This window comes from Pantherophis guttatus, chromosome 18, assembly GCF_059756535.1.
Source record: "Pantherophis guttatus breed Tessera chromosome 18, ASM5975653v1, whole genome shotgun sequence".
Taxonomy (NCBI): Eukaryota; Metazoa; Chordata; class Lepidosauria; order Squamata; family Colubridae; genus Pantherophis; species Pantherophis guttatus.
In genome coordinates this window covers 8972949-8999165 of record NC_142080.1, presented here as the reverse complement: position 1 = coordinate 8999165, position 26217 = coordinate 8972949, and the positions used below count along the sequence as shown (strand labels likewise).

Sequence of the window (26217 nt, the reverse complement as noted above, 5' to 3'; positions counted from 1 at the left end):
GGTCAGTTTTGATCAATTAGTCCAGGGGTCTGCAACCTTAAACACTCAAACAGCCATTTAGACCCATTTCCCACAGAAAAGAAAACACCGGGAGTCACAAAAACCCTTCCTGTGCCTGACTATTTCTTGAGCGGCCATAAAACTAGCATATGTAGTTGAATGAAACGTTCTGTTTTCTTCTGAAACTTTTCTTTTCTTGGATTTATCCATGGTTGGCCTACCGGGGGTTGAAAAGCTCTATAAATTCTGTGCCGGTGGGTGTCGCACATTAGCAGTTGTGACGCATATTTTGAGTGACAGGGAGCCGCAGCAGAGGGGTGAAAGAGCCACATGTGGCTCCAGAGCCACAGGTTGCTGACGCCTGGGTTGAATTGAATTCAACTCAGAATAAGGTCCGCATTGCAGGCCTCGATGCCAACAGATTGAAGGGTTTCCCAGTTTGGCATCACATCCGTGGCTGTTCCAGCCAGCTGGAGAAGACCTTGCCTGAACAAAGCACACAGGGAGGGAACAGTTGACGTTGCAATACTGTCTCCGAGTCAAGAGGCATCAAATCCAATTTTTAAAAAATCAGATGAGATTCACGATCCTACCGCCAAACAAAACAGTCACACAAAATTAAAACAAGTAATCCTTGATTTATGACCATAACTGGGTCCAGAATTATGGCCGTCAGTCATGCTAGCTGCTAAGAGGGTTGACTGTGCCATAGACGTAAGCCCTTCGAGGTAGATCAGGCTAAGAAACCCCAGTTATAAACGCTCTTGCTATTTTTATTAGAGGGTTATAGAAAAGGGACTCTGGCAAGCTTGAAAGCGCCTCAGCGCTCCCTGCCTTTATTTACATACCCAAAAAGGAAACTCCTGTCGGACATGCTTTCTGAGGGTACTCCTTGATTTATGACCGCAACTGAGGCCAGAATTACCGTTGTCATGTGGCTCAGGCTGGCATTTATGACCTTATTTTTTTTGCCAGGGTTGTTAAGTGAAGCAAAAGGTGATCACGTGACCCCAGGATGCGGCAACCATCCTACATACATGCCGATCAGGGGTGGGCTTCAAAAATTTTAGCAAGGGGTTCTCTGCCTGGTTGCTGGGTGGGCGTGGCCATGGTGGGTGTGGCCTAGTCGGCTTCCTGCACCATGGTGGGGGGGGGATGTTTTTGCCCTCCCCAGGCTCCGGAGGCTTTCCGTGAGCCTCCGGGAAGGTGAAAATGGCCTCCCCAGGCTCCGGAGGCCCTCTGGAGGCTGGAAACGGGCCCATTTCTGGCCTTTCCGAACTTCCGGTAGGCCTGTTTTTTGCCCTCCCTGAGCCTCCCCGTGTGCCCTGCACTTAGCTGCATCCAAAACCAGCCGCGTGGGGACTCCTGGGGTGGGTGGGGCCAGCCAGGAGAGGGAATTGGGGGTTCTCCGAACTGCACGGAATCTTAGCTAGAGGTTCTCCCAAACCCCTGCAAACCCCCAGCAGCCCACCCCTGATGCCGATTGCTAAGCACCCAAATTTTGATCCAGTGACTGTGGCAACGCTGCGATGGTCATAAGTGTGAGGAGCAGTCATAAGTTGCTTTTTTTCAGTGCTATTGTAACTTACAAATGAATGTTTGTAAGTTGAGGATCACCTGTGCAGTTCTGGGGCCAGACTCAAGTTCCTTTTATCTTATCGCTGTCTTGGTTGTGGCTCTTCCTCAAAGTCGGTCTCACAACTGCACATCTTACCTGAACAAAACTCCATTACTAAATGAACCCTCATCCTTCTCCCAGGTGAGCCCTTAGCCTGGACAACCACAAGCATGCAGAAAGAGACGGGTGTTGCCTATAAACCAGCCCATCCTGAGTCCTCCAAAAGTAGGGAGGTGGTGGCTCCCAAAAATCCCTAGCTCCCAAGACCATGAGGACTAGAAACTTTACATAATAAACTGATTTATACGGCTGCCCGTCTCGCAAAGGCAATGCTGGGCCAACAACATATGAAAATGGTATTATTGGTATATGCAGGAGAACGCAGTGAGCCATGTGCAGATCTGTACACTGGGGAAACAAAACAACCACTTCGCAAACGCATGGCACAACATAGGAGAACAAACCCATCAGGACAAAATCCAGCAGTCCATCTGCATTTAAAAGACAAAGGACGCCCTTTTGAAGACAGCAAAGTGCACATTCTGGACAGAGAGGACCGCTGGTTTGAAAGATGGCCAAAGAGGCCATCTGTGTCAAAACTGAATGGCCCTCTCTCAACAGAAAGGAGGGGGATACGACGTCATCTATCTCAAGGGTCAGCAACCTGCGGCTCTGAAGCCACATGTGGCTCTTTCACCCCTCTGCTGCGGCTCCCCGTCACTCAAAATAGGTGTCACAACCGCCAACGTGCGACACCCGATTTATTGAGCTTTTCAACCCCTGTAGGCCAACCATGGATAAATCCAAGAAAAGGAAAGTTTCAGAAGAAACCAGAACATTTAATTCGACTCCATATGCTCGTTTTGTGGCCGCTCAAGAAATAGTCAGGCACGGGAAGGTTTTTGTGGCTCCCGGTGTTTTCTTTTCTGTGGGAAACGGGTCCAAATGGCTCTTTGAGTGTTTAAGGTTGCAGACCCCTGCTCTATCTCAAGTCTACTACACAGTCCTTTTCAGCAGTCCGAAGAAGGCTCCACACCCTTTTGCACCACACGGGTGACTCTGAGGACACAGAGAAACCTCCAAGTGGCCTCAATGACCCTCTAAAAGGAAGCAAATGACCAGCTGTCTGCAAGGAGTATCAATCCTTCCATTCCCCACCATCCAATCAGAGCTGAAGAAGCTTCTCGGGTGAGAAGTGAAACGTCTTCAAAGAAAAAAAAACAGAAAGTCCAGTTGCCTCTTGAAAAAAGACATATTAGTGAAATTAAAAAAAAAAAAAAAGTGCTAAGAAACGTGGAGAGCGGACAAATCAAGCAGAGGAGATGCTGCCTGAATCTTCTTCCCCTAAGAACTAAATTCAATCCCGCCCGCCCGCCGCCTCCCCTTTCCCACCTGGTTCCCAACCATCCTGTCCCTGGCAACTCACATCCTTGAGGCATCCCATAAAATTGTTGCTAACGGGGGATCCGGGCAGGTCTGCCGTGTTGGGACTCCCTCCGATATAGAAGAAGTCATCCGAGCCCAGCATGGTGTAGTCCTCTTGAGTGTATCCGGTGGTGGTCAGGATTCCGTCCACGGAGATAGTCACCTGTCCATCGTGAGTGCAGGGGTTGCGGGGAGGGGGTGTGTTGAGGGGGGAGACAAGGAGACAACAGAGTGTTAACCAACCACAGGAGTGATGGGAGAAGGGGGTGGGGGTTCAGGAAATGGGGGCTGCCAACTTATTTTTCCGGTCTGGTTGTCTCTTCGGAGAAATGCCACGGTATTTTTTTTTTCCCCCTCGAGCGGGGTATTTTGGGGATGGGAGGGGGAGGAAGACGGACAGACAGAGCAGCTGTCGATGGGAGAACATCTGCACAAGATTTGATGGTCCAGAAGGGGAATTGAGCACCATGTCTATGGAATGCAACCTACCCACTCTCACAAGCTCCGTTCTCAGCATGCCCACTGCCCGATGCTCTGGTGAGTTGCAAGTTGGCTCGGCCAACCGAGGGGGGCCCTTTCCTGTGGCTGTTTAGGGAGGAGAGCCGGAGGGGAGAAATCCAAATTTGGGGGAGCAGGTGAAACACAGACAAGGCCGAAGACGGGGTGCTTATACCTGCTTTGGTAGAAGGAGAGTTGCTTTGCTCAGCTGGAGCCCTTGAAGTTCCTGGTTTTTTCCACTGCCGACATCCTTCGGGACACTTTTAGCGGCTGGGTTCGCACAACATGCTTGGCTCGGACGAACGCTTGGTCCATCTGAACCTCAGTATCTTGCGGGAACCCAACTCTCCCTTCAACCTGACATGGAAACCAAACCAGTCCCATCGCTTCTATGGGCATCGGACGCTTCGCAAAACACTGGAGCTGCAACTTGTTAACCTGGGTTTAGAACGGAGGGAGTGGAAATGCCAGGCAAGCAACTGCCCACCCCTCATCTGTGTTTCCTTTGTCATTTTCTTCTTTGCTGGCTACTAAATACAGATACAGATACAGATTAACAGAGTTGGAAGGGACCTTGGAGGTCATCTAGTCCAACACCAACACCACCCGCCCAAGCAGACCCTAGACCATTTTTGACAGAGGGCAGTCCGGTCTCTTCTTGAAAGCCTCCAGGGATGAAGCTCCCACAACTTCCGAAGGCAACTTCTGTTCCATCCATTGATTGCTCTCGCTGTCAGAAAATTTCTCCTTATTTCCAGGTTGAATCTCTCCTTGATCAGTTTCCATCCCTTCTTCCTTGTCTGGCCTTCGGGTGCTTTGGAAAATAGCTTGACCCCCTTCCTCCTCTCTGGGGCAGCCCCTCAAATATCGGAAGATGCTCTCCTGTCTCCTCTGGTCCTTCTCTTCACTAGACTAGCCAGGCCCAGTTCCTGCAACTGTTCATTGTTATGTTTTAGCCTCCAGTCCCCTCATCATCGTGGTTGCTCTTCTCTGCACTTTTTCTAGAGTCTCCAAATCTTTTTTTATAGTGTGGTGACCAAAACTGGATGCAACATTCTAGGTGTGGCCTTACTAAAGCTTTATAGAGTGGTATTAGCACCTCCCTTGATCTTGATTGTATCCCTCTGTTAATGCAATTTAGGATTGCATTGGCTTTTTTAGCTGCTGCTGTACACTGCTGGCTCCTATTTAGCTGGTTGTCCACTAAGACTCCAAGATCCCTCTCACAGTCGCTACTATTAAGCCTGGTTTCACCCAGTCTATATGTGTACATTATGGTCTTTGTTGCCTAAGTTGTAAGACTTTACTTTTCTCTCCATTGAATTTCATTTTGTTAGATAGGGACAAGGTTTCAAGTCTGTCTATCCACCTACCTTTTCTGGCCACGTTTGTTAAGTGAATCACTGCAGCTGTTAAATTAGCAACCCGGTTGTTAAGCGAATCTGGCTTCCCCCATTGACTTTGCTTGTCCAGAAGGTCGCAAAAGGGGATCAGGTGACCCTGGGAGACTGCAACCGTCATAACTACGAGTCAATTGACAAGCGTCTGAATTTTGATCACATGACCATGGGGAAAAGCCGCAACGGTCGTTAAGTGTGAAAAATGTTCACAAGTTACTTTGTTCCAGTGATGTCGTTAACTTTGAACGGTCGCTAAAATGAACTGTTGTAAGTCGAGGAGTACGTGTATAAACCAAGAGAATCCCGTTCTTGGTTTAGAAAGCAGATCCTCAGCTGGAATGATTGATGAGCTGCCGCCTGAAAAAGTCAAAACCCTTGCTTGTCTGTTGTTTTTTACTCCATTGCTGTTGTTGGCTTTTATCTTTTATTTATAGCAAGGAGATTGACTTGTGTCGGCTCGCAACCGCAAGCCATTTGGGGTGGTTTAAGCCCACGGAAATGCAGGGAGGCTTAATGGTTGTAGGATCCAGCTTCCGAAGGCTGGACAGCCAAGATGGGGGTTCTGCATTTGTCGACTTCCTGGGATTTTGTTTTTCATTATTTGAAAAAGAATGTTGTGGCCGGCCAGCGTCCAGCAGAGCTGGCAGCAGATTCGGACAATGAGGAGGTTGGGGAGGAATGTGGGCCAGTCCTGGAGTCTGGGGAAGGCTCAGATGAGGGCACTGCGTCGGAGGCAGAGAGGGGGCCGAGGCCATCTGGAAGTTCTTTGCTGCCTCCGGAGCCTCCAGAGTCTGACATCAGCGAGGCAGAGGAACAGCGGGAGCCTGTTCCCAGTGTGCGCATGCGCAGAGCTGCCAGGAGACGGGAACTATTAAGGAAACAGGATCGACTTGGGAGTAAGGCTTGGAGGTGATTGGCCCCTCCCATAAGACATAAAAGAGAAGCAAACGGGACGTGAGCTTTTGCAGGAAGCAATTCGTTCATCTGGTCGGCAAAAGCTCTGTTTGACTCTGTGCTAAGTTTGGCCTTGCCCTGCGTGTGGCAATTAGTCCTCTGGCAGCATTCCAAGGGAGATAAGGGGGGTGTTTATAAACACTCCCCTGAAAGACTGTTCGTGAAGCCTGTCGGACTGGGAAGGATAATAATTCACAGCCGTATGAATAAAAGAGGTTTGCCGGGACTAAGATTGTGCTGTATATTTTCTAAGGAAGCCTAGGTCAGAACAAAGAGAGGAAAAGCTTGGTAAGCAGGATTCCCAAGAGCTTCTTGGCTCTTTCCCAAAATGCATTTGTTCTCAGGGCGGTCTTCAATTTAAAAAAAGAAAAAAAAAATCCCAAGGAAAGGCTGAAAGCCCCAAGAGATTTGGGTAGAGGTAGTCCTCCAGCGTACAACCACAATTGAGACTAGAATAAACAAGGCAGTTGTTCAGTGAGCCGCACTCAATTTTACGACTCTTCTTTTGGCACAATGGCAACAACGATCCACTGCTGTTGTGAAGTAATTGTGTATTTGTTCAGTGAATCTGAACTTCCTCTTCATTTTTTTTTTTTTTTTGTCAGAAACCAACTGGGAAAGTTTCAAATGGAGCTGTGGTGGTGCAGTACGGTGGTTAGAACGTAGTATTGCAGGCTAACTCTACCGACTGCCAGGAGATCGATTCCCACCTGCTCAAGGTTGACTCAGCCTTCCGTCCCTCTGAGGTTGGTAAAACGAGGACCCAGATAGTTGGGGGAAATATGCTGACTCTGTAAACCGCTTAGTATAAATTCTATTCTATTCTATAATATTCTATTCTACTTCTACTTCTACTTCTATTTCTATTATTTCTATTTCTATTCCTATTTCTATTCTATTCTTTCCTATATTCTATTATCCTATCCTATCCTATCCTATCCTATCCTATCCTATCCTATCCTATCCTATCCTATCCTATCCTATCCTAATTCTATTCCTATTCCTATTCCTATTTTATTGCCGTGGTGGTGCAGTGGTTAGAATGCAGGCTAATTCTGCTGACTACCAGGAGTTCGATCCTAACAGGCTCAAGGTTGACTCAGCCTTCTGTCCTTCCAGGGTTGGTAAAATGAGGACCCAGATTGTTGGGAGCAAGAGGCTGACTCTGTAAACTGCTTAGAGAGGGCTGTAAAGCACTGTGAAGTGGTATATAAGTGCTATTGTTTCCTTCCTTCCTTCCTTCCTTCCTTCCTTCCTTCCTTCCTTCCTTCTCAGTGGTTGGAATGCAGTATTGCAGGCTAACTCTGCCCACTGCCTGGAGTTCGTTCCTGACTGGCTCAAGGTTGACTCAGCCTTCCATCCTTCTGAGATCGGTACAACGAAGGACCCAGATTGTTGGGGGCAATGTGCTGACTCTGTAAACTGCTTAGAGAGGGCTGCAAAGCAGTATATAAGTGCTATTGCTACGGTATTGCTATTGCTATTCCGTTCAGCAGCTGGCCTTGGATCCTGCCTGGGTCAGTTCCAGAATGCGTAGGGAGCAGCTGGATGAAATGGGCTTGCAAAGAGGAAGACAACTTCCTTGCTATAGACAATGTGCCTTGAAGATGGAAAGAAGCATTCAAAAAATAATATTTAACAGAGACAAATGCAACACTGTGCATTAAACTGGTTTCACTTAGGAAATAAGGACTCTTAAGGGAGTGGTTTAGGCTGAGGAAAGAGACGGTTTGAGAATTATACTTATAAAAATGATTTTGGAACGTTGCTTTGCCTACAATTTGAGTCGATGGGCTGCAAGAAGACGAAGATAATTGAAAGTGTCAGCAGACAGAGGCACGGGTGTTTTTTTTCAATTTAAAGGCAGGAAGAGTTCTGCTTTGTTTTGCATCGGTCTGAGCCCAGTTTGGATTTCGTGTCTTGGATCCGTGCGTCAAACTTTAGGAAAGATTCGGAAGAGATTCAGGTCACAAGGACAAGCAGGTAACGGTGAGAAGAAAGCGGAGGAGTTGGCCGTGTGGAGAAGACTTAAAGGGATTGTGATCACTAAAACATACGATGAACAGTTGCAGGAACTGGGCCTGGCTGGTCTAGTGAAAAGAAGGACCAGGGGAGACAGGAGAGCATCTTCCAATATTTGAGGGGCTGCCCTAAAGAAGAGGGGCTCAACCCATTCTCCAAAGCACCTGAAGGAAGGACAAGAATCAATGGATGGAAATTAATCAAGGAGAGGACCAAACTAGAACTAAGGAGAAACTTCCTAACCATGAGAACAAGGAACCAGCGGAACGACCTGCCTCCAGAAGTTCTAGATTCTCCATCACTGGAGGCTTTTTAAGAAGAAACAGGACAACCCTTTGTCTGGAATGTCAGAAGGCACCTTGGAGATCATCTAGTCCTGGGGTGTCAAACTCGATTTCATTGAGGGCCGCGTCAGGGTTGTGTTTGACCTCGGGGCAGGGGGTGAAATCCAGCAGGTTCTGACAGGTTCTGGAGAACCGGCAGCGGAAATTTTGAGTAGTTTGGAGAACCGGCAAATTCCACCTCTGGCTGGTCCCAGAGTGGGGAGGGAATGGGGATTTTGCAGTATCCTTCCTCCAGGAGTGGGGTGGGAATGGGGATTTTGCAGCATCCTTCCCCCAGGAGTGGGGTGGTAATGGGGATTTTGCAGTATCCTTCCCCAGGAGTGGGGTGGGAATGGAGATTTTGCAGCATCCTTCCCCTGGAGTGGGGTGGGAATGGGGATTCTGCAGTATCCTTCCCCTGCCATGCCCAGCAAGCCATGCCCACCAAGTCACACCATGCCCACCAAGCCACGCCCACAGAACCAGTAGTAAAAAAAATTGGATTTCACCACTGCCTCGGGGGGGGGGGGCAGAGGGGGCGTGGCCAGCATGATGTCACTCATGTCGGGGGGGCGCCTGTGGTGGCCCAAGCCCTCTGCCAGTGAAAACAGGCGCCCGAGCTCCTTTTTCGGCTGCAATGGCCTCCTGCAACCCTCTGCCAGCAAAAACAGTGCCCAGGAGGCCAATGCACAGCCCTCCTTCGCTGTTTTCAGGGTGACCCCACCAGCCAGATTTAAACACCCCCCAGGCCGGATCCAGCCCCCGGGCCTTGAGTTTGACACCCCTGATCTAGTCCAACCTCTATCCAGCACAATAAACTGCCACCCCGACACCCCCAGATCATTGGCCACCTGTTTAAACTTTCCAGCCAAGGAGGAAGCAGCACCCCAGTCCAAGGAATCCCTAAACTTTGAGGCTGGTTGCAATGAGAGCCCAACTATACCTGGATCTTGTTATTCTGACTCTGTAGGCATAGAAGAGGAATACCAAAAGTTGGGAAGGAGAGAAACAGAGAGAGACACAGAGAGAGAAAGAGAGAGAGAGAAACAGACAGAGACAGACAGAGAGAAGACAGAGAGGGAGAGACAGACACAGAGAGAGAGAGAGGCAGACAGAGAGAGAGAGACAGAGACAGAGACAGAGAAACAGAGAGACAAAGACACACAGAGAGAGGGGGGGAGAGAGGGAGAGAGACAGAGAAACAGAGACAGAGAGAGAGAGAGAGAGAGGGGGGGAGAGAGACAGAGAAACAGAGAGACAGAGACAGAGATAGAGAGACAGAGAGAGGGGGGAGAGAGAGAGAGGGAGAGAGACAGCGAGAGAGAGGAAGAGAGGGGGGGGGAGAGAGAGAGAGAGAGAGAGACAGAGAGAGAGAGGAAGAGAGAGAGACAGAGAGAGAGAGCACCCTTAACACCTCTTATCCAGTTAGTTGCACTGGAAGAAAACTTGCAGCATCTCCCTGAAATGGAATTCCTTTCACTTTGATAGTTAATACATTTATTTTGGCTTTTATGCTGATGTGCTGTCTAACGACTCCTTTATCTAGGAATTCGTGTCATTTCTGCAGGATCCAATCTGGGTCAGTCATCAACACCAAAGGTTTAGTCTTCCGAGCTTTCAGACTCGTGCCGGAGCCCATCCTTGAGACGGAAATCTCGGAGGACAAACCCTCTGGTCCCCGCGACAGACCCCGATTGGCATCCTGCATCATTATCTTTGGACATGTATATGGGCCTTCCTTCATTCATGTAATTTCTGAATGAAGGGATTCCGGAATTCCTGAATTCCTAAATCCCTTAAACAAAAACGTTTAAAGAGCTGTAAGGTATTAATTGGACCTCTTCAGTTTGCCCTTTTGAAGGATGCATGGCTTCAGTTCGGAAGAGAGGATATAAACTGAACGAACATTGTTAAGTGAGGCAATCCTCGATTTACGGCTGCAGTTGGGACCAGAATTTCCACTGCTAAGCAAGACAACTTGTTCAAGTGAGTTACGCCCAATTTTACAAACTTTTTGCCTCAGTTGGTAAGTGAATCTGGCTTCCTCCCCACTGCTGGGAAGGCCACCAATGAGATGCTGCAATCATTGTAAACACCTGCCAAGCAGCCAAAAAAAAATTTTTTTCTTTTTTTTTTCCTTTCAATTTTATAGCGCTTTTATTGTGACGTTCCTGGGTTATTTCCTGAAGGGATGAAAATCAATTTCATCTTTTACTAACTCAACCAGTGATGGTCACAAAAGAATAAAAATGTGATTGACTCTTACCTATTTCTTTATAAAATGCAATGAAAACACTGAAAATCATATGAAATATGTTTAATGCAGAGGTGGGTTTCAGCAGGTTCTGACCAGTTCTGGAGAACCGGTAGTGGAAATTTTGCATAGTTCAGAGACCCGGTAGTAAAAATTCTGACTGGCCCCGCCCCCCATCTATTCTCTGCCTCCCGAGGCCCAGCTGATCGGGAGGGAATGGGGATTTTGCAGTATCCTTCCCCTGCCATGCCCACCAAGCCCTGCCACACCCACCAAGCCACGCCCAAAGAACCAGTAGTAAAAAAAATTTAAAACCCACCACTGGTTTAACAGTATTTTTATGAAGAGAGGGACCAATGAAGACACAAGTGTTTGATCATGTGAGAAGGGAGATGCTGCACTGTATGTGTCAGAACAGGTGAGTCCTGTTGTAACTTCAAACAATTGCTAAACGAGGGATTGTAGGTGAAGGACTACCTGTGTTACATTTTCCATCTCATCCTAACAAAGAGCCAGGCCCAAAGAGGAACGGGGCACCAAAGATCCAGAAAGGGTGCTTATTGGGTTTTGTTTTGTTTTTAATTTTTGCACATTCCTCTTTTGGTGATCCTGTTCAGCCATGCACTTTTCTCAACCAGGTGCATAACCCAGAATTTCAGTGCTGGTAACTCCCTCCCTGCACAAACAAGTTAACTATATCTGAACGGAAGGGTTAAGTTCTTGCAATAGGACAAATCATAAATATAGAATTGAATAGAGTAACAGAGTTGGAAGGGACCTTGGAGGTCTTCTAGTTGAACCCCCTGCTTAGGCAGGAAACCCTACAGCATTTCAGACAAATGGTTATCCAACATCTTCTTAAAAACTTCCAGTGTTGGAGCATTCACAACTTCTGGAGGCCAGTCGTTCCATCAATTAATTGTTCTAACTGTCAGGAAATTCCTCCTTAGTTCTAAATTGTTTCTCTCCTTGATTAGTTTCCACCCATTGCTTCTTGTCCTGCCCTCAGGTGTTTTGGAGAATAATTTGACCCCCTCTTCTTTGGGGCAGCCCCTGAGATATTGGAAGACTTCTATCATGTCTCCCCTCGTCCTTCTCTTCATTAAACTAGACATACCCAGTTCCTGCAACCGTTCTTCGTATGTTTTAGCCTCCAGTCCCCTGATCCTCTTGGTTGCTCTTCTCTGCACTTCTTCTACAGTCTCCACATCTTTTTTACATCGTGGCGACCAAAACTGGATGCAGGATTCCTAGTGTGGCCTTACCAAGGCCTTATAAAGTGGCATTAACACTTCACGTGATCTTGATTCCATCCCTCTGTTGATGCAGCCTAGAACTGTGTTGGCTTTTTTGGCAGCTGCTGCACACGGCTGGCTCCTATTTAAACGGTTCTCCACCAGGACTCCAAGATCCCTCTCACAGTTACTTCTTTGAGCAAGGTACCACATATACTGTACCTGTGCATTTTGTTTTTCTTGCCTAAATGAGCTAACCTCCAAGGTCCTTTCCAGCTCTATCCTTTTTTATCCTTTATCCTTATCCCTATCCTATTCATTTTAACCCAGATTTGGAGATTTTGCAAATCCAGCTGTTTAATGTACGGGGAAAGAGACACCTGGCTATCACAGGCAGAGGTGAATAATGTGCCAATCCCTTAAAAACTTGCACCATTCAATTCAGCATTTCTCAACCCTGGCTACTTTTAAGATGGGTGGACTTCAACTCCCAGAATTCTAGGCTGGCTGGGGATTTCTGGGAATCGAAGTCCACATGTTTTAAAGTGGCGAGGGTTGAAAAACACCGATCCACTTACTTGAATTAACAAATTTATCCCTGTTCTGGAGTGAACAGGTAAGTCTGGTCAGAAGCTTGGAAGACATTTGGCCCAAATACATGGACATCTGCTTCCCTGTTTTGTGTCTGAGAAGACATTGTGTTCTGGTCAAATTTGCACACTAGTTTATACTGCGTTGGGTTTTTTTCCCCGTTTGCAAAGTTAGGCTGCTGCCAATTCGGGCGAACCGGTAGTTCCGACCATTGGCTTCTCCTGCCCACCCGCCCCAGCGCTATCCCGTCCTAATATATCTTACTCTCTGGCTCGCAGCTGATTTCCGCGGCTGCCCGAGAAAGTGTGCTGGAAGCCGCGCGCAGTAAATCTTCGTGAGTTTGAAGCTGCACGCGCTCACATTTTCGGTTCTGCGCTAGGCAATGTTAAATGATGTGAAGCCCACTTCTGCCCGTTTGTCGTGGAAACACAAACAGCAGCATTTGTCTTACTGGGTGACGCGAATCAGAGAAACTTACCGTACCACAAGATGATACACTTGCGGTTCTCAAGGAGAGACGCAACTTGGAACTAAGGAGAAATTTCCTGGCAATGAGAACAATTAACCAGTGGAACAGCTTGCCACCAGAAGTTGTGGGTGCTCCATCACTGGAGTTTTTTAAGAAGAGACTGGACAGATCTTTGTCTGAAATGGCATAGGACCGTCATGGCGAACCTATGGCACGCATGCCACAGGTGGCACATGGAGCCATATCGGTGGGCACGCGAGCTCAGCTCCGGCGCACATGTGCGTGCTGGTCAGCCGATTTTCAGGCCTTCTGGGCCCACCAGAAGTAGGGAAACAAGCTGTTTCCGGCCTCCGGGGGGCGGTGGGGAAGGCCGTTTTCACCCTCCCCATGCTCCTAGAAAGCCTCTGGTGCCTGGGGAGGGCGAAAAACAGGCCTATCAGGCCCACTGTGCCATCGTGTGCCAAAAGCGGGGGGAGTGCAGGTGGATCACACGTGCATGCAGGGCGGGCGGGGCTCATAGAATTATGTGCGTGTGACCCCCCCATGCTCCCCCCACTTTTAGCATGCGATGGCAAAAAGGTTAGCCATCACTGGCAGAGGATCTCCTGCTTGAGCAGGGGGTTGGACTAGAAGACCTCCAAGGTCCCTTCCAACTCTGTTATTCTGTTACAGAAAACGTGGGTTCTCGCAGCATGCTAAATCCCTCCCCAACAATTAAGTTTAATGCTGCGGCTGTTTGATCCTTCCCTGACTTTTTGTTTTGTCTTGGGAGGGCTCAGTTGAACTGTGTTTTGCTAATCTGGGTTAAATGCGTTGTGTGAATCAACTATATGTATTTAGCCAACTAACCCACTTCCAATTTACCTAACTAGCCTTCCCTCAAATTGGTGCCCTCCAGATGCAGTAGATTATTTATAACCCAATCATCCCCATGCTGTGTGAGGATGATGGATGTTGTAATCCAGTACATTCGTAAGTACCTTTAAGGCAGTGGTGGAATTCAAATTTTTTTACTACCAGTTCTGTGGTGTGGCTTGGTGGGCTTGGCTTGGTGGGTGTGTCAGGGGAAGGATACTGCAAAATCCCCATTCCCTCCCCACTCCAGGGGAAGGATACTGCAAAATCCCGATTCCCTCCCCACTCCTGGGAGAAGGATATTGCAAAATCTCCATTCCCACCCCACTCTGGGGCCAGTCAGAGTTGGTATTTGCAGGTTCTCCGAACTACTCAAAATTTCCGCTACCGGTTCTCCAGAACTTGTCAGAACCTGCTGAATAGCACCCCTGCTTTAAGGCAAGGGCTGGGTTGACTGTTTAAATCATGCCAACTTTAAATAATTTTACAACATGCCATGGTTTTGGGTATGTTTGTTTCTTTCTCCATGGCTGTCTAAATTCTTTTCTGAAAAAGATTTTGTCTGTTAATATTTATCTAGCTATCTATCAATAACACTTAAATGTATATACCACTTCAAAGTGCTTCTACAGCCCTACAGAGTGCTTCTACAGAGTCAGCCTATTGCCCCCCAACCATCTGGGTCCTCATTTTACCCACCTCGAAAGGACGGAAGGCTGAGTCAACCTTGATCCAGTCAGGATCGAACTGCTGGCAGAAGAATTAGCCTGCAATACTGCATTCTAACCACTGTGCCACTAGGTCGGTCAGTCTGTCTGTCTGTCTGTCTGTCTATTTCTCTGTCCCATCTCTCTCTCTCTATCATCTATCTATCTATCTATCTATCTATCTATCTATCTATCTATCTATCTATCTATCATCTATCTATCTATCCCAACTCTCTCTCTATCATCTATCTATCTATCTATCTATCTATCTATCTATCTATCTATCTATCTATCTATCTATCTATCTATCTATCCCAACTCTCTCTCTCATCTATCTATCTATCCCAACTCTCTCTCTCATCTATCTATCTATCTATCTATCCCAACTCTCTCTCTATCATCTCTCTATCTATCCATCTATCTATCTATCTATCCCAACTCTCTCTTTCTCTATCATCTATCTATCTATCTATCTATCTATCTATCTATCTATCTATCTATCTATCTATCTATCCCAACTCTCTCTCTCATCTATCTATCTATCTATCTATCTATCTATCTATCTATCTATCTATCTATCTATCTATCTATCATCTATCTATCCCAACTCTCTCTCTCTATCATCTGTCTATCTATCTATCTATCTATCTATCTATCTATCTATCTATCTATCTATCATCTATCTATCTATCCCAACTCTCTCTATCATCTATCTATCTATCTATCTATCTATCTATCTATCTATCTATCTATCTATCTATCTATCTATCTATCTATCATCTATCTATCTATCTATCATCTATCTATCTATCCCAACTCTCTCTCTCATCTATCTATCTATCTATCTATCCCAACTCTCTCTATCATCTCTCTATCTATCCATCTATCTATCTATCTATCCCAACTCTCTCTTTCTCTATCATCTATCTATCTATCTATCTATCTATCTATCTATCTATCTATCTATCTATCTATCATCTATCATCTATCTATCTATCCCAACTCTCTCTCTCTATCATCTGTCTATCTATCTATCTATCTATCTATCTATCTATCTATCTATCTATCTATCTACTATCTATCCCAACTCTCTCTCTATCATCTCTCTATCTATCCATCTATCTATCTATCTATCCCAACTCTCTCTTTCTCTATCATCTATCTATCTATCTATCTATCTATCTATCTATCTATCTATCCCAACTCTCTCTTTCTATCATCTCTCTATATATACCTACCTACCTATCATCTATCTATCTATCTATCTATCTATCTATCTATCTATCTATCTATCTATCCCAACTCTCTCTTTCTATCATCTCTCTATATATACCTACCTACCTATCATCTATCTATCTATCTATCTATCTATCTATCTATCTATCTATCTATCTATCTCCTACCTACCTACCTACCTACCTACCTACTTTTCTAACCTAGGTTACCTACCTTCCTACCTATATCTTAAGGCTAACAAATGTAGAGGCTCCTGTGTCACACTGCACACTTCAACAACTGCCCAGGAGTTTCTCCCACAATATTCTTATTAGTCCTGGAGAGCCTTGCAGGGCTCTGTGGTTTTCTTCACACAAGGTTGACCCAATTAGGAGACGTCCCCTTGGAGTCAAATGCAACTTCGGGTAGCTTCATGGACAGATCTGTGCATTTTCTCGGCAGCAACGTGGAACTTTGTTCACCGCAGCCTTACAGAACAACAGCGTTGGAAGGGACCTCAGAGGTCTTCTAGTCCAACCCTCTGTTCAAGCAGGAGACCTCTATACCGTTTCAGACAATTGGCTGTGCAATCTCTTCTTAAAAGCCTCCAGGGATGGAGCACATACGTCTGGTGGCAAGCTGTTCCACTGGTTGATTCTTCTCACTCTTGCCTTCGAGGGGAGAAAGAGATTTCCTCCAAGTCTCATATCTGGCCTTGAGATTTCTTGCTCTACGACGGTCTGACCCGAGTCCCAGAACTGGCAAGGACAGAGCTGTCCTTCCAGAAGACTACTTAATGTGATGATTTCTAAAGGGAAAGGTAAAAGTTCCCCTCGCACATACGTGCTAGTCGTTCCTGACTCTAGGGGGCGGTGCTCATCTCCGTTTCAAAGCCAAAGAGCCAGCGCTGTCCGAAGACGTCTCCATGGTCATGTGGCCGGCATGATTCAACACCAAAGGCACACGGAACGCTGTTCCCTTCCCACCAAAGGTGGTCCCTGTTTTTCTACTTGCATTTTTTACCTGCTTTCGAACTGCTAGTTTGGCAGAAGCTGGGACAAGTCACGGGAGCTCACCCCGTTACACAGCACCAGGGATTCGAACCGCTGAACTGCTGGCCTTTCGATCGACAAGCTCAGCGCCTTAGCCCCTGAGCCACCGCGTCCCTGTATAAGCTCTAGTGAAGTATAAAAGCTTGCACAGACTTTGAATTGACCTTGTTGGATGGTTTGGGATTTTTTCCCCTCCCTCTTGGCTATTTCCTGTTTCTCGACAGTTCACAAAAATGGGGAAGGCATTTATGTATTTCAGTTTGCATTAATTGCCTTTTAAATACACTGGGGGGTTTTGCTAATGAAGCGATGGGATCTTTGGAGCCCGGCGTACAGTTGGACGCCAAAGGAAGGCTTCCCAATGCAAAGGCTTCCTTTGCAAATCATGCAGTGCCACTAAACAGGATTGGGGGGGGGTCCCCTCCAAGCGGGCCAGGCTGAAAGGCACTTGCTTCCCCCAACCTGGTGCTTTCTAGGCGAGCTGGAATTATAGTTCTCCTCCAGTTGCAAGAGTCAACAGGTGGCTAAGAATTCAAAAACAGTCGGGGAGAGGGGGCTGGGGAAGTTTGAAAAACTCCCGAACTCACATTTGGGAAACGCAGGCAGTCCTCGATTTACAACCATAACCGAGGCCAGAATTTCCGTCGCTAAGCTGGTTAAGTGAGTTGCGCCCAATTTCGCCACCTTTTGGTTGTTAAGCAAATTGCCGCAGTTGTTAAGCGAATCTGTGGTCGTTAAGTGAAACTGGCTTTCTCCCTTCAGTTTTATTCGCCGGAAGCTAGCTGGCCAAGTCGCAAACGGCCATGCCCCCCCCCCAAAAAAAACTTGGGATGGTTCAACTCTTGTAAATATATGTTGGTTACCGAGCAACCAAATTTTCTATGGGGATGCTGCAGAGGTTGTAACTGCGAGGACCGGTCGGAAGTCACTTTCTTTAACGTCGTGGTAATTTCAAATGGTCATTAAACAAATGGTCGTAAGTTGAGGACTACCTGTATCCCTGTTGGTGATTTCCATCTAGTCCAGGGGTCTCCAACCTTGGCAACTGTAAGACTTGTGGACTTCAACTCCCAGAATTCCTCAGCCAGCTGAGCTGGCTGAGGAATTCTGGGAGTTGAAGTCCACAAGCCTTACAGTTGCCAAGGTTGGAGACTCCTGATTCTACTCCAATCTGGTGCTTTTCATCTGAACCCCATGGTGGTTTGTAAACTATGGTGACCACTTTTAGCATGCTATAAGAACACTGAGCATTCTGCTTACTTGATAAACATGATTTAAGCAAGCCATTGTTTGATGTCCGAACCCAGTCTCGGAAGGGTTTGAGTACAGCAGGATTTTGTGTTCACAGGAATGGAGGACACTTACAGATTAACAAAGTTGGAAGGGACCTTGGAGGTCATCTAGTCCAACCCCCTGCCCAAGCAGGAGACCCTACACCATTTCTGACAGATCTCTTCTTGAAAGCCTCCAGGGATGAAGCTCCCACCATTTCCGAAGGCAACTTCTGTTCCATGGGTTGATTGTTCTCACTGTTAGGAAATTCCTCTTTATTTCCAAGCTGAATCTCTCCTTGGTCAGTTTCCATCCATTATTCCTTGTCTGGCCTTCAAAGGTGTTTTGGAAAATAGCTTGACCCCCTTCCACCTCTGGGGCAGCCCCTCAAATAGTGGAAGATGCTCTCCTGTCTCCCCAGATCCTTCTCTTCACTAGATTAGCCAGGCCCAGTTCCTGCAACCGTTCATCGTATGTTTTAGCCCCCAGTCCCCTCATCATCCTGGTTTCCCTTCTCTGCACTCTTTCTAGAGTCTCAACCTCTTTTTTATAGTGTAGTGACCAAAACTGGATGCAGTACTCTAGGTGTGGTCTTACTAAGGCTTTACAGAGTGGTATTAGTACCTCCCTTGATCCTGTTTGTTTGCTTGTTTCTTTTCTCCAAGAAATTCTTGGGCAAACCTTGGCATGATGAGAAAGCTTAAGTGGAATTTCACCTCTCAAATTCCACTAAGATTCTTAACAACATATAGTTCTTGACTTATGACTGGTTGCTAGCCACTATTTGAAATTACAAAAGACTGGAAAAAGAGAATTTGCAATCAGGGTCCGAAGTTTCAATGGTTGCCTTCTCCTCCTACAACCACATTTATGGCTGTTTCAGGTGTCCTGCAGTCACATGACTGCTTTTTAAGACACTTTTGCCGAAAACAAGCGTTTTTCTGATTCTGGGGGCTTAATGACTGCTGTGTTCACTTAATGGCCACTGCAAGAATGGGTCAATCACATGACCATTATGACTTTCAACTCATGATTGGAGAACTATGTATGTATGTGTGTAAATTTTGGCCTCCCTCCCGTCTCTCTAATCTTTGATACATGTTTATTTGAAGAGATTTGTACATCTAAAAGTTTGCAGACTTCATGACCTCTGAGCTGGCTCAAACCTAGAATGTTTTTCCAACCTTCGGTAAGTTTACGTTGGGTGGACTTCAACTCCCAGAATTCCCCAGTCAAGCAAGGCAGCTAGGGAATTCTGGGAGATGAAGCCCAACCCTGCTTAAAATTGCCAAGGCTGGGAAATACCGGTCTAGATGCTACTCAAACACGGGTTTTGAAAATGTCAATTATAGCTCACATATCAACTCTTTTTTTTAAAAAAAAAGTTGGAACTGGTTTGGGGTGGGGGGTGGGGGAAGCCCTCAACAGCTCCAAGACCTTTTAGGACTCTAAATATCAGATGCTACCTTAAAAATGTGGACTTTGCTTTCTCCGATGCTTGTGTGTCCAATCATACTTGGCCAATAAATTTTTTTAAAAAAATCTATTCTGCTGAAAACAGGATGCTGGAGCTACAATCGATTGGGAAAATCCTAGATGATCTGCCTTGAATTGTTCAGAATTTCTGAAACCGACTTACTTCCCTGTAGAAAATGTAAATAATTTCCCCCTACATATTATTCTGCTGAAAAGAAGGACGCTTGGGAGAATGAAAATATCTTTTGAGTTCCATTTGCGAGCTCCTGGAATCTTGAGCACATTGATTGCACCAGTGAGTAACGTTGGTGTTTTACTCACAGAACAAGTCCACACATCTTTAAAAAATTTTTTTTCACTTTTCCCATTGCTCACAAACCCTCCTGGATCTGATCTACCTTCACAAACTGACTTCATTTTTCCCCCCCCTCCGTGGCTGATTTCCCTTCCAAAATAGGAACAGGCTATCTACAAACAAGCTAACTCTGCATTCTGTATCTCAAAATAAGAAGTGAATAGCGAAGACGATGGCCAAGATTCCCCCCTTCTTATTCATTCTTTTCCTTTTTTCCTTTTGAAAGTATAATGAGGGCTAGAAACATTTAGCTTCGGGGTTACGTTTCCTTCCGATATGCATGTCTTTTCTGCAATGAAGAGGACTTCATTCTCAAACGAACTGTGCATCTCACAATGGCCGTCAATTTACGCCCAAGATCCTCTTAAGGCATCGTTGTCAGGTAGCGAGAAGGCGAGGAGTACAGAACGATCCAACTAGGAAGCCAATCCCGAATCCTGCCACCTTTCCGATATTTGACAGTCCAAAGATCAAAAAGTTTTAACCACACCAGACACCGAAAATAATATTTTGGAGCAGGTCTTAAATCGCCTTGTCTCCCAGAGAAGCATGCACTCAACCAAATCTTCCAGCAGTGGGCAGTGCTGAGCAGCTCTGGACCAAAATCTGAGCCATTCAAATTCAATTCGATCATCAGATTTTTTGGGCGGGGAGCATATATATAAAGACATTAAACCGAGACTATGGGAGGGGCAGGGGATGCTAACGTCCCCTCAGGGTCTTTTCAAGGCTGCAACATCACAGCTTTACTAAAACAGATGAACACATCCTGGAGAAGTCAAAATTGCCCCCCTACCCTCCAATTCCCACCTTTATCCATCCTTATATATATATATATATTTCTGATCCATCAAGGCTTGTGCAGAACAAGGAAAGTTTTGGGAAATAAAAAGAGAGAGAGAGAGAAAGAGAAAGAGCAACTGTGCAGTTGTCTCATTGCAATTCCATTTTTTGGGGGGGCTGCCTGGGCAAAGCCAAGAAAGGGGCAGACCCGTTGGTGGGGGAGCTGAGCCTGTTGGGATATTTCAAGGTGGGGAGGTCGTGGGGTGGGGGGGGGTCTTCTTTCCAATCCAAGCAATGAAGGAGGGGGAGGATGGAAGAGAAAGGGGGGCAGGGAGGGAGGGTCTCATTAGTAATTAGTCAATTCAACATGCAAACGAGGTTAGAAGGCAGAGAGGTGGGGGGGAGGGGTGAAAGAGAAAATGACGGGAGGGGGGGAAACAGCTGGGAGGGGGCCGGTTTTGATAGCAGGCAATGACCACCCCACCGGGACTCTTGCCCTGGGGGTAGAAAAGTTAGCCTAGGGCCAGGGGTCTCCGAGCTTGGCAACTTTACGACTTGTGGACTTCAATTCCCACAATTCCTCAGCCTGAAGAATCCTGGGAGTTGAAGTCCACAAGTCGTAAAGTTGCCCAGGTTGGGAGATCCCTAGTCTACATGACCTCTCAAAGTCCCTTCCAACCTTCGATTCTACCTTGTTCACCCCACCCCACCCCAAACTCCAGAGGTAGGAACTGATGCTAACTTTCTCTCTCTAGAGGAGGGCTAGCCACGTACAGATGAAGTGACTAGGTGGCTCAGTGGTTAAGACACTGAGCTTGTCAATCAGAAAGGCCGGCAGTTCGGCGGTACAGGTCTCCTGGGTTGGACTAGATGACTCCAAGGTCCCTTCAGTCTCTGTTATTGTTACACCTCTTGGTGGCCAGGAGCAACCGGACAGTTGGAAATAAACCGACCGCCGGGTATGAATGCCCCGCAAATGGGAGAGTCTTAAATTCAGGACTCCTAACCTAAACTCACTCAAATGGGCTGAATTTGTCCGACGTGCAAAGCCAGGACAAACAAACCAGGATTCCTAAGCTTAAAAAGAAGCAGAGCTTTGAATGTGGGGCAAACACAGCTGTTGTGTTGGAAGCAGGGCAGCTCCCCGTGTTTTGAGAGGGGAGAATGGTAGAAGTCTGAGGCCTTGGTTCTTAGCGGAGTTTTAGGACAAGCGGTGACTCTCTCCAGCTGTTCTTATCGGAGGAGACCCTGCCTTGGAGATCCCCCCCTCCCGGGAGTCTTAATTTCTCATTTTAATTTTGCCCCCAGAGCTTGACCAAAAAGCTCTCCCCTGCCTGGGGAGTCTTTTGGGCCGAGCCTGGAAATTATTTTTGGGGCAGGGATCAGGCCCAAATCATTTCCATCTGGGAGGGGGCTTGGGCCAAAAATCCTAGGACAGTGATTTTTGCCATCGCGTGCCAAAAGCAGGGAAAGCGGGGGGTGTCACGCGCATGCTTGCCCACACCCATAATTCTATGCACCCTGTCCCCCACTTTTGGCACGTGATGGCACAGTGGGCCTGTTTTTCGCCCTCCCCAGGCTCCAGAATCTTTCTAGGAGCCTGAGGAGGACGAAAACAGCCTCCCCCCCCCCGGAAGCCCCCTGGAGGCCAGAAACGGCCTGTTTGTCACTCTGGGGGGGGGAAGGTTCATTTTCACCCTCCCCAAGCTCCTAGAGAGGCTCTGGAGCCTGGGGAGAGCAAAAAACGGGCCTTCCTCACCACCCACCACCCAGATGCAGGAAACAGTCTGTTTCCCTACTCCCGGTGGGCCCAGAAGGCCCGAAAATCAGCTGGCCAGTGCGCGCATGGGCCGGAGCTGAACTCGCGTGCCCATCAATATGGTTCTGCATGCCACCTGTGGCTTGCGTGCCATAGGTTCACCATCACGGTCTTAGGGCCATGATGGCGAACCTATGGCAGGCAAAGCCATGTTGCCTGGCATGCGCAGCCTTGCCTGTTTGTCTTCCGGGTTCCTGGCGTGCATGTGCACACGATGAACAAATGTCCTTCGCGCACGCGGCAGTGCCGAAAACCGGTGTGCGCATGCGCGCTGGCCAGCTAATTGCCAGGGGCACATCTGCGCTAGATCCCGGAAGTTCGGCTGTTGCAAAGCGCAATCCCCATCACACGCACGGCAGTGTCCAAAAACCAGCCGGCATGTGTGCACCGACTAGCTGATTATCAGGCACGCATGCGCACTAGAACCCGGAAGTACGGCTTTTCCGGAGCGTGGCCCCGATGAGTGTGCGCACGCGCTCAACCTTTCCGCATGACCTTTTTGGCACTCGGTTCGCCATCCCTGTCCTAGGGACTTCCCCTGTGCTAGGAATAGAGGTAGTCCTCGATTTACGGCCACAACTGGGATGTTGCTAAGGGAGAAATTTGTTCAGTGAGTTTGGCCCCATTTTACGACTTTCCTTGCCGCCTTTGTTAAGTAAATCACTGCAGCTGTTAAATGAGTCACGCGGTTGTTAAGTGAATCCGGCTTCTCCACTGAGTTTTGCTTGTCAGGGGATCATATGACCCCAGGACGTTGCAACAGTCATAAATGTGAGTCAGCTGTCAAGCATCCGAATCTAAATCACGTGACCATGGAGATGCCGCAACGGTCGTTAAGTGTGAAAAATGGCCATAAGTTGCTTTCTTCAGCGCCGAATGGTCACTAAATGAAAGGTTGTAAGCCGAGGACTACCTGCATGCCCTCTTCAACTGCTTCTATCATGTTTCACAAGCCCCCATTTGAGAGGCGTTTTATACGTGCCCCACGTTTGCCCTCTGAAGGGGAAGGAAGCAGGAGGAGAGGAAGAGGAGGAAGAAGAGGAGGAAGAGGAAGAGGAAAGGGAGGTCCGAGTTAAAAAAAAAAAAAAACCTGGGGCAATCTCCTCAGACAAACTTAAAAGTTCAGACACAGAAATGGCAGTTAGTAGGAACAATCGACACAGTCTTTAATTAGTATACTATTAGTACAACAGGAGTTAATTACCAGCTAGCATTCATTATGTCTCTCCATTAATTATTTAATTAATTGTCAGAAAGAGAGAGAGAGAGAGAGAGTGAAGAAGAAAGGAGGAGGAGAAGAAGAAGAAGAAGAAAGAAGAAGAAGAAGAAGAGATTGGCAGAGAGAAATCAGATGGAAACAGGAAGCCGTGCACGGCGGGGAGAGGCGAGGAGAAAGGTTTTTCCCCCATGCGTGTTAGATGGGATGACTGGCACTTAAGGGGTGGGGGGGCATGGCGTGGAGAGGAGAGGAGGTGCCGGCGTGCAAGAGGAATGAGAAAGAATGGAGAAGGGCAGGTAAAGGTGTGCAAGCGACCAAGGAGGCGGAAATCATGGTGCTTTTTTTAAAAGAGATTTCTAACGGGAGCACTCGGCCTTCCCACGTTCCGTCTTCCCACACTGGACAAAGGCTCAATCCTCACCCCACCCTCCCCGACAAATACTCGAGGGGAGCACACACAAACACGCACACAAACAACCTGGGGGGCTCCACAGAAAGGCACACACTCAAGAGGAAGAAAACCCAGCCGTGTCCTGGGGGGGAAAACACACACGCTCAGAATCCAGCAGCATCTAAAACGGGCTCGGACGGGCCCACAAACCATCATCCAGACCCAATGTGTCCAGAGTGCGCAAACACCCACGCTGGCCCGTTCCTGCCTCTCTTCTCACAATCATCATCTTCATTTAATACCCCATAATCCCTTTGCGGTAACTGAATGGAGCTAGCAGAGTCTTTGAATGGCCAGATGCCCTTCCTGTTGCCAGTGGGGAGATCTATTCTCAGTGTGCCCGGAGAGAGAAAGATCTGCCTCTACCTAGGATCGAACTCACAGCCTCCTGATTGTGAGGTGAGAGCCCCACTTCTAGGCCACCGCACCACTCCGCTCCTGCCTCTCTCTCACACACAATGGCAGACGCCAAAAGGTTTCAGAGGTTTCTAAATACCTGCGGTCTCTGGAGAGGGGGGACTTTGTAGATTCTTTCTACACCCCTCAAGGACGCAGAGATGACACACACACACACCCTTTGTGTAACATGCAATTGTGTGAAGGCAGCTGCTGAGTTTTGTACCTGTGGGTTTGGCACCTTGGTTGGGTGTCAGGAAAGCCTTGCGTCTGGAATTCTAGGGTCTCGGGGGCTCCGGGTGGAAGAGTGGGGTCACTGGGAGAAGATATTCTCTGCTTGAAACTTGAGAGCTGTTGGCAGTTGGTAGTTTAGAGAGTGAGATAATCTACCTTAGCCTTTCTCATCCTTGACAATTTGAGTGGACTCCAACTCCCAGAGTTCCCCGGCCAATTACACTGGTTGGGGAATTCTGGGAGTTGAAGTCCACATCTTAAAGGATAAGGGTTCTAGTCTAATATTTCCCATTTCCTACAATAGTCAGTAATTGCCTATTTCCCAGGCTTCAATCATTCCTCTGGCTATTTTTGTCCCTGCTCGGCCAACAATCTTAGTAGTTCATGGCAATGTGAGGCTACTAATTAATGAGTTTGGGTCTCCTCGTCTATCCGGTGGTTAGAAATGATTGGAACCTGGGAAATGGGCCCTCGCACATATGTGCTAGTCGTTCCCGACTCTAGGAGGCGCTGCTCATCTCCGTTTCAAAGCCAAAGAGCCAGCGCCGTCCGAAGACGTCTCCGTGGTCATGTGGCCGGCATGACTCAATGCCGAAGACACACGGAACGCTGTTCCCTTCCCACCAAAGGGGGTCCCTATTTTTCTACTTGCATTTTTTACGTGCTTTCGAACTGCTAGTTTGGCAGAAGCTGGGACAAGTCATGGGAGCTCACCCCATTATGCAGCACTCGGGATTCGAACCGCTGAACTGCTGACCTTTCGATCGACAAGCTCAGCGTCTTAGCCCCTGAGCCACCACATCCCTACTGTCAGTCAATAGGAGTGCTGATTTACCATCAACATATCAGGTACTTAGAAGCTGAGGGTGCCAGCAGCACAAGGGAAAAAAACAGCTAACAACTTAATAGCCGGCCATTAACATACTAATTAACAACTAAAAGCCACACGTAATCAGGCACCATATAAGTACAACGTGTAGAACACATTGTGGAGTGAGATGTTCCCCAAGGAGGGGCTCCAGGATAAGCCTGGAAGCTTGGAAGAATAAAGCTTTAGTTCTGGTGACTGACTGAGATTGGATCCCGCAACATTATCCTGGGACATTTAACAGTGTTGGAAGGGGCCGTGGAGGTCCAACTCCTTGCTCGCGCAGGAGACCTGTACGAGGGATTCGAACCACCGAACTGCCGACCTTTCTGATCGACAAGCCCCAGTGTCTTAGCCCCTGAGCCACCTAATCAGGTATATTCATTCGTGGGATTAAAATATTTTAAATAATGTTTTAAATTAATTTAAAAAAAAAAAAAAAAGCCTCCTCGCCCTTTTCCCTCTCACGCCAAAATTATACTGAAACTTTGGCTGATAAATATCCAGATCCGTTTTCGCTTTCAAGGCCAACGTTACCCATCTCTCTGTCTGTCCGTCTTATCTCAGGGGCCTGCAACCTTAAACACTCAAAGAGCCATTTGGGCCCCTTTCTATAGAAAAGAAAACACCGGGCCGGGAGCCAATAATTTAACAATTATTTGACTAGGTGGCGTATCTTCTCAGGCCAGGTGAGGAGTCACTGGGAGGGGAGGGGCCAGCCAGTGG

General features: G+C 47.4%; 1 protein-coding gene across 38 annotated transcripts in view; it reads right to left on the bottom strand.

Moving 5' to 3' along the window:
* NRXN2 (neurexin 2) overlaps nucleotides 1–26217 on the bottom strand; it is a 493176-nt gene that overhangs the window by 272176 nt on the left and 194783 nt on the right. For all 38 annotated transcript variants that reach the window (XM_087881005.1, XM_087880976.1, XM_087880996.1 and 35 more), the window contains one exon: nucleotides 3045–3206. In XM_087881005.1, the coding sequence (XP_087737131.1) occupies nucleotides 3045–3206 (162 nt within the window). The remainder of the gene's footprint in view (nucleotides 1–3044; nucleotides 3207–26217) is intronic.